Source organism: Verticillium alfalfae, genomic scaffold (assembly GCF_000150825.1).
Source record: "Verticillium alfalfae VaMs.102 supercont1.7 genomic scaffold, whole genome shotgun sequence".
In the NCBI taxonomy this organism is placed as follows: domain Eukaryota; kingdom Fungi; phylum Ascomycota; class Sordariomycetes; order Glomerellales; family Plectosphaerellaceae; genus Verticillium; species Verticillium alfalfae.
This window is the reverse complement of record NW_003315032.1, coordinates 1,711,320-1,719,658: the sequence shown is the minus strand read 5'-3', so window position 1 is coordinate 1,719,658 and position 8,339 is coordinate 1,711,320. Positions and strand designations below refer to the sequence as shown.

The 8,339-nt window shown below is 56.5% G+C and overlaps 3 protein-coding genes and 1 non-coding gene across 4 annotated transcripts in view; 3 read left to right on the top strand and 1 right to left on the bottom strand.

Moving 5' to 3' along the window:
* The window catches only part of VDBG_06382 (glucoamylase), a gene marked incomplete at both ends in the record, with an annotated part of 2,051 nt that extends 1,173 nt beyond the window's left edge, over window positions 1-878 (top strand). The window contains one exon of the mRNA XM_003003893.1: window positions 123-878. Coding sequence (XP_003003939.1) covers window positions 123-878 — 756 coding nt within the window. The remainder of the gene's footprint in view (window positions 1-122) is intronic.
* Window positions 879-2,564: 1,686 nt separating this feature from the next.
* Window positions 2,565-3,977, bottom strand: VDBG_06381 (glutaminyl-peptide cyclotransferase; the record flags this gene model as incomplete). Its single annotated transcript, XM_003003892.1, has 2 exons — window positions 2,565-3,284; window positions 3,340-3,977. 2 exons carry the CDS (start codon window positions 3,975-3,977, stop codon window positions 2,807-2,809), a joined length of 1,116 nt encoding a protein of 371 aa, XP_003003938.1.
* Window positions 3,978-4,691: 714 nt separating this feature from the next.
* VDBG_15131 lies at window positions 4,692-4,763 on the top strand. Its single transcript has one exon. It is a non-coding gene; the product is annotated as a tRNA-Glu (tRNA).
* A 792-nt stretch (window positions 4,764-5,555) lies between these two features.
* VDBG_06380 (alpha-glucuronidase) lies at window positions 5,556-8,084 on the top strand (the record flags this gene model as incomplete). The annotated part of the gene is made up of 1 exon (XM_003003891.1): window positions 5,556-8,084. One exon carries the CDS (start codon window positions 5,556-5,558, stop codon window positions 8,082-8,084), a length of 2,529 nt encoding a protein of 842 aa, XP_003003937.1.
* Between the last annotated feature and the right edge of the window lie 255 nt (window positions 8,085-8,339).

The following is an 8,339-nucleotide window of genomic DNA, read 5'->3' as shown; positions in this document are numbered from 1 at the left end:
TTCTGGTCAGCCTTGGTACCTCAACACCTTCGCCGCCGCCGAGCAGCTGTACGATGCTATTTACGTCTGGAAGCGCAACGCCTTCAATCAGCGTCACCTCGGTCTCGCTTCCCTTCTTCCAGGCTCTGATCCCCGGCATCTCCACCGGCACCTACGCTTCCACCTCCTCGACCTACACTTCGATCCTCTCCGCCGTCAAGGCCTACGCTGACGGTTACGTCGATGTCGCCGCCACCTACATCCCCGGCGGTGGCAACATTGCCGAGCAGTACAACCGCAACACGGGCCAGCCCCTCTCTGCTCGCGATCTCACCTGGTCTTACGCCTCGTTCCTGACCGTCGCTCAGCGTCGCCGCGAGGTTGTTGGTCTCGGCTGGGCCAACTCTGCCGCCAGCGTCGTCCCCAACACCTGCTTCGCGACGTCCGTCCAGGGCTCGTACACCAGCGCCACCGCGACCAGCTTCCCGGCCAACCAGACTCCCGCCACCGGAGCCCCGACGGGCACTGCCACGACTGCGACCGCCCCGGCTGCCACCACCACGGCCGCCTGCGTCCCCCCCGTCAACGTTGACATCACCTTCAACGCCCGCGTCGTCACCCAGTTCGGCCAGACTGTCAAGATTGTTGGCAACATTCCTCAGCTCGGCAACTGGAACACGGCCAACGCCATCTCCCTGAGCGCCTCCCAGTACACCTCCTCCAACCCCGTGTGGAGCGGCACCCTGAGCCTGCCCGCCGGCCAGGCCATCCAGTACAAGTACATCAACGTCGCCTCCAACGGCGCCGTTACTTGGGAGAAGGACCCCAACCGCTCTTACAGCATTCCCTCGGCCTGCGGCACCACCAGCGCCATCAGGACCGACTCCTGGCAGGCTTAAGTCGACTTTCCTTTGTTGGCTAGTCGGTACATTGGAGGGTTGAGGAAGGCCGGGTGGTTAAGTCCGGCTCGGCTTTCTTCTACACTCAAGTTGCAATCGCCTCCGCGATGGCGCTTTTCATCAGACGATGGGCGGCCATGGTGGTGATGTCAGCATACACCTGGCATTGGCCAGCATGACTCGAACAGGGAACGAACGAATGAGAGAAAAGACAGTACATATGCATAGAACCAGATACATATTGACGATGATGAATTTCGATTCTTATTTTCTAAATATTTCCAATGCTGCCTCTGAAAACGTGATGTGACTGCGACTATCAAAGAGTGGGGAAAGGGGGCCAACTTGCTCGATCAGTAGTCGCTGCGCTACGACAGATGAACCCTCATCACGCCCAGCGACGAGCTGGAATCCGAAAGCCTAATATCGTCATCTTTTTCTGAGCGACCTCTCTCGCCGTCGGTCCATTAGCTTCTTCAGCCCTGGCCCGGATTTTTTTAAGCAGGTCCGGGGCCATCGGCCTGATGGGGAAGGTGTACGTGGGTTCGCCTTCGAGGTTGGGAAAGGGGCTGCAACTTTCGTGGCCCGGGTATTTCTCCGCACTGCAACTGAACAGAAAGTTTGTCCACATGATAAGGCGGCGAACAGTCGAGGTGTAGACCCGAGCTGGTTGATCCGCGAAAACGATCCGTAGGACGATGGCGATGCTTTCGTCGGCGCGTGCGTGGTCATAGATGCCGCTAAGTGCTGTCAGGCCGCATAACTGACGCTCCCTTCGGGCAACGACGCCGGCTTTCTGGCAGGACTTGTGGGAGCGCAATCGTTTCAAATCCGTGCGGATGGGTCCGAGCAAGCGTGCGAGGATGTCAGCACGATACACCACAACCTGATCTACCTTTGTGAGCAGAGAAGGCTAAGATCGGGTGAGCGAAAACATACCTAGGACGCTTGGTGGAAGAAGGAAGTTCACGTCTCGGCAGTCCGTCGTCTCATGACCGTCATCGAAAAGAATGCTCCCGTTGTCGTAAACTTCGATATCCCAAGCCAACATCAAGCATGTTTGTGTGAACAGCCCCTCCTGGGCAAGATGCCAAGAAATAGTGAGATGAATCGGAAGAGCCTTTGCCATCGCAGGTTCGAGCCATCGACTCACGATCAATGACGTATGCCAGCGACGGAGAGGTGCCAGTAGATCGTACATTTCTGCTACCTTCAAGAGTGCGAGTAGTTTCTCATGATCAATTTCCACAGGAGGCTGTCTCCTGCAATCTGTGGCTTCACAGATCAGATCGCTGCTCGCCTCCTTCCCCATATGCAGGTATCTCAAAATGATGAGAAGAGGCTCGGGGTCGTCATCAGATAGGTGAACCTCCCACCGCCTGTCGGCAGGTCTAGACTCTTTGAAGGGACCAGTCAGCATCGCCCGGAATACTACAGAGGCCGAGATAAGTCGGTGAGATTCGACCATGGCCGCAACTCCAGCCTGCCCTATGATAAGGGTCAAGTCACTTCTTGAGCTGAAGGAAGAAAAGGAGGGGGCGTTGCTATTGAGTGTGCTGAGGCTCAGTATCCTAGAGTCGGTCATATCGAATGTCGCTGTTGCTGCTAAGTTGGTCCACATTGGCTGGAGGATAATGTGATCAGTGAGCTTTCGATGCACAGGCGGCAGACAATTTGAATATGCGTAGCTGACGTCAAAGGAACGCCAAAGATTATGGATCTGTTGCGCTCATAAAATTTCAGAAATAAGGTTGCGGCCAACCTTGACAGCAGCCGCGACTTCAGCGCCCCCAAGGTGCGAAAGTGACCAGACCGAGACGTCGACAACATAAAGTCCAGTGGAGCAACACTACGCTCCACGACATTGAATTTGAGTGCGCTAAAAGTCTCTGTAAGAATACAGTCGCTGTAAGAATACACACAATCCATCACCTCTGTGCGTCGGCGGGTTTCAGCTCCATCATGTCTAGCCACTCCATGGCGAACGCCGTCACGATCTTGGTCCAGTCCCTCACTGTCGGCATGTCGAGATGGTCCCCATCATCGTTCATCGTGTGCCACACAGACGGGAATGGCGTCGGGATCAGGTGCAAGATAGGAACACCCTTTGCCATGAAGGGTTCGTGATCATCGCCGACGAACCCGCCGCGGAGCTCCTTAGAGCTCAGCTCACCATCGGGCAGGAAAGGTGCGTTGGGCTTGGACTCAAGGAGACGGAGTTTGCGCATGCGGTTTTCAATAGAAGCGAGGTTCTGGTAGGCCCAATGGGTTGGCGTAAAATAGGAGGGGATGGAGGGGTTGGCGGCACCGAGGAGGTCAAGCAAGACGAATACACTGATTTGGTCCAAGGGGTTCTTGTAGAAAGACATGGCCGGGTTGGGATTTTCCCATTCGGTAGCGAGGGACCTGGGCAACCATGTCAGTGAGGTAGCAGCACATGTCACAAGAACACGCAACGTACCGGGATCCGTAGAGAGAATCGGTGTCAGTCCAGGACACGAACGCTTCCTCGCCGTCGAGCAGGAGAATCTGGATGCCCATGTCCATGGCCGGGGTACCACCACTCTCGCCGAGGCCGACCATCTCGTCCTGCATCTGGGTGATGTAGGGGTCAATGTAGCGCGCAACGTGCATCAGCATGGCACATGGCGCAGCGCTGTCGGTGGCGCCGATGAAGCCATCAGGTTTGATCTTACTGTCATAGTGGGCGACGAGGGTCAGCCAGTTGGTCTGGCCTGGCTTCGTCCAAGGGGGTTCTCTCCGGATAATGAGGTTCTGGAACGGAATGTCCTTGTTGCCAGTGGCAGGGGTTTTCCCGGTTGAGTTTTGCCATTGAATGGACCACTTGGGCAGCTGCGTCTTGAAGAAGTTGACAAAGTGCGCCTGGGTCTTGACCTGACCCGGCGTGCCTGGCACACGAGGAATGAGGATGGGGGCGAGAAGTGCGCCGGTTTTGGGGTCTAGCTCGTCGTCGCTCGATGTGATGTTGCGCAACCAGTCATCGTCGAGCGGCTGATAAGCGAGCACGGTAGACGCGAGGAAGACGAAGTGAAGGAGGATGAGGATGATGGCCTGGGGTGATAGGGGTCCTTTTGCCATGATGGGTGTGGGTCAGCGTACTGGGCTCTCTCTCTTAGGCTTTCATGCTGCGGAAAGGCGTGATGAAGTGGGCGTAGATGACTTCTGCCCTGGTGAGATGGTCGCTGATTGGTGAGTGGGAGCGAAGGTCTCGCTCTTTGTTCTCGACGGAGGCTTCACTCTCATCAAGAAAAGAGTCGTGTCAACTTGGCCTTGTTCGCGACGGACGCGATTGATCCAGGGGGTAGCACGCTAATCCGAATCGGATACTCGCATGAACAGTGCGACGTTTCACAGGGCCAGTCGCTGGCAGGTGCTTCCGTCTGGAGAGGTTTGCCTGGCTTCGCAAGGGCTTGCCGTCTGACCTGACGGAGCGCCCATAGTTCCTGCTACCAGGTACCGAGGTAGGCTCCTTTTAATAAGTCAACTATACGCTGGGCACGTCTTGGAAGCCGACCTGTCGTCCACTGGGTCCTTCATTCCATCATCCACCAACACCAGACAAGACCATCGCGACAGCCCTGCCCTTCTGACCGCCTTCATCGTTCAAGCTTGGCACATGATGGACGACTAGATTCAAGAAGCACAAGGCCAGCCGATGCCGTTGCTCATCCATTGCCCCCCCGTCGATGCCTCAATGCATCCCACCCGCAGAAGCTGCCGCTGCGGGCATGCTTTGAGTCAGCTCCACGTATTTGGTGGATGAATGGCAGACTGCTTCCGAATCTACCAGCATCCGAACTGGTGTAATGGCTAACATTTGACGCTCTCACCGTCAGGCTCAGGGTTCGATTCCCTGGTTCGGAATCTTTTGGACCAATCCAGATTTTTTTTTTGGCAATCGTTCTTTTGTTTCACTGAATGAATCGCCCATGTCCACGCAAGCGACTCAGCCGTTGCACGTCGCGAGGTGTTTGCCACAGAAGCCTACCGGCATCGTCTTTAGCAGCTGCCAATCCCATCTCGGTAGCTCTCTACCCGACGATCATCGCCTTGGTTGCGCCTAGCGTCTCTGCAAAGCTCCTGTTTCTCCCTTTTACCCGGCATTGGCCCTGAGTTGGGCTCGTTGCACAGGGCACTTTGTCCGCCATCTGCCGTGGCTTAGAGCTTGGTTTTACCCCACCAGGTACCCCGCGACAAGGGGCAAGAGTGCGCCTCGGCCGCCTGGCTCTATCAACCGCTGGCCGGCAAACGTCATGTTCGTCGCCAAAAGCACACCAAGGGTAATCCGGTACACAGAGAGACCTAGACGGCACCATTCTGACTCGAATGCACGCGAACAGGTCCCACAGCGCCGAGCCGGTTCAATTGGCCCCGCACGCCAAATAACGTCCAAAGTCCTGTCGAACAAACAGGCTAAAGGCATCGTATCATCCGGTGGCCCTCCCCCACAGCCTGGAGGCGATGGAACCTTGGAACCCAGCGAGCCGGAGCATGACGATCCCTATGACGGAGAAACTTACAGGGCGACGGCACATCATGGAGCGAACTGTGGTTGAAGCAATATAAAGATGGCGACGATCCAGGCACCGAAACCGTCCCTCAGGCGCAAGCTCTCTCACCTAAGACACGAGGATCGCGAGCTTCATCACCACCAAGATGCGCGGACTGATTCTCCTCGCGACTGTCGGCCTAGCGACTGCCGAAGACGGCCTCGCCGCGTGGCTGCGGTACGCCCCAATCCCACATGCCAAATGCTACCACGGCAAACTGCCGTCGGTCATCGTCACGCTCAATGCCACCGAAGGCCTTCCTATCCACACCGCCGGCAAGGAGCTCGCAGATGGCATCAACGGCATTTTCAGCAAAGAGTTGACTTTCGGCGATGCTTCTGAGGAGGAAGCCACCATCACTGTCGGCACCTTGGAGGCATATCTCGAAGATGGTGGTGCCATTGATGAACTTCCCGAGCTCATCGAAGATGGATACCACCTCAACATCTCCGGCGCCAATGTTTTGATCCTCGGACAGAACGAACGAGGTGCACTTTACGGAGCCTTCAAATACCTCGCACGCCTCGCACAGGGCGAGATCAAGGATGAAGTCTTGACCTCGAACCCCGACGCTCCGATTCGATGGGTCAACCAGTGGGACAATATGCGCGATGGAGGAACTCACGGTAGTGTTGAGCGAGGCTACGGCGGTGATTCCATCTTCTTCTGGGATGGAAAGGTCCGCGAAGACCTGACACGTGTCGGCGAGTATGCTCGTCTGCTGGCCTCCATCGGCCTGAACGCCGTCGTTGTCAACAACGTCAATGCTAACGAGACGACCTTGACACCCGAGAACATGGATGGCGTTGCCCGCATCGCCGATGCCTTTCGCCCGTACGGGATCAAGCTCGGTCTCTCCCTTAATTTTGCCTCGCCTCAGCTGCTGGGAGGCCTCGATACTTTCGACCCTCTCGATCAGAAAGTCATCGACTGGTGGCAGGGTATCACAGACGCTCTGTACGAGCGGATTCCTGACATGGCCGGATACCTCGTCAAGGCCAACTCGGAAGGCCAACCCGGACCGATTACATACAACAGGACGTTGGCCGACGGCGCCAACATGTTTGCCCACACCCTTGACCCATACGGCGGCATTATTCTGTTCCGAGCCTTTGTCTACGATCACCAGAGCTTGAACCAGGACGCCAACTGGAAGGCTGACCGTGCCAACGCGGCTGTCGAGTTCTTTGACGGTCTTGACACCGAGTTCGCCGATAACGTTGTCATCCAGATCAAATATGGCCCCATCGATTTCCAGGTCCGTGAACCTGTGTCGCCTCTCTTCTCTCAACTGCATGAGACGGGCAGTGCGGTCGAGCTCCAGATCACGCAAGAATACCTTGGCCAGCAGGCTCATCTTGTCTACCTTGCCCCCATGTGGAAAGAGCTTCTCGACTTTGACCTGCGCGTTGAAGGCCAAGACTCCACGCTGAAGAGCATTGTCAGCGGAAAGCGGTTCGGCAACAAACTTGGAGGCTACGCCGGTGTTGTCAACGTTGGCCACAACACTACTTGGCTCGGAAGCCATTTGGCCATGTCCAACCTGTATGCTTACGGCAGACTGGCATGGGACCCTTCTGCGGAGTCGGTCGAGGTTCTGGAGGAGTGGACCAAGATGACGTTCAACCACGACCCTCTCGTAATCGACACCATCACGAAGATGTCGATGGAGTCATGGCCGGCGTATGAGAACTACTCGGGCAACCTGGGTGTCCAGACGTTGACCGACATTCTCCACGGCCACTACGGTCCCAACCCCGCCTCGCAAGACAACAACCCCTGGGGTCAGTGGACGCGCGCCGACGCCAACAGCATCGGCATGGACCGCACCGTGTGGAACGGCACCGGGAACGCCGGGCAATATCCCCAAGAAATTTACGAGATGTACGAAAACATCGAAACCACCCCCGACAACCTTCTGCTCTGGTTCCATCACGTCCCCTACACCCAGCTCCTCAAGAGCGGCAAGACTGTCATCCAGCACTTTTACGACGCCCATTACGAGGGCAGCGCCGTGGCGCAGACGTTTGTGCCCCTCTGGGAGAGCCTCAAGGACAAGATTGACGAGGAGCGCTACGAACACGTGCTCTTCCGCCTCATCTACCAGGCTGGCCACTCGCTAGTGTGGCGTGACTCTGTCAACAACTTCTACTTCAACAAGTCGAGCATTCCCGACGAGGCTGGCCGCGTGGGCAACCACCCCTACCGCATTGAGGCTGAGGACATGGAGCTCGACGGCTACAAGCCGTACCGGGTTCACCCATTCGAGGCTGCGAGCGGCTCTCACTGCATTGTGACGGCGGACAACTCTACCGAGGGTACCGCGTCGACGAAGCTCGAGTTTGAGACAGGAACATACAACGTCGCAGTCAACTACTACGACCAGGCTCTCGGCAACGCCACGTGGACGCTCTACCTCGATGACGACCTCGTCGGCGAGTGGAAGGGCGACCATGAATACATTCTGGGCAAGGCGCCGTCGCAGTACATCGATGGACAGACGGCGACGCGTATCACGTTCAAGGGCGTGCACGTGGAGAATGGAAGCACGCTCCGCATCGTAGGAAAGCCCGACGGGCAGGAGCCGGCGCCGGTGGATTACATCTCCATCCTGCCAGAGGGTACCATAGATTAGGTCTAGTATTCATTTTGCGTTATATAAAGAAAGAGACATTTCGAGAACCCACCCCTGCTTGATGTGACAATATCCCAAGGCAGGTACTCTGTTTGCATGAGTGTGGCATGCCTTCGTCTATGGTGGCTGATGAAGTGGCTGGATTTTTTGGGGGCTTGCTAGCGCACCAAGGTAAGGTACTTCACCTAGGTACGCGTTATGGTGGAAAGGACGTGGGTGGGCACGTAAAATTGGTGACATGGCATTCTACCACAA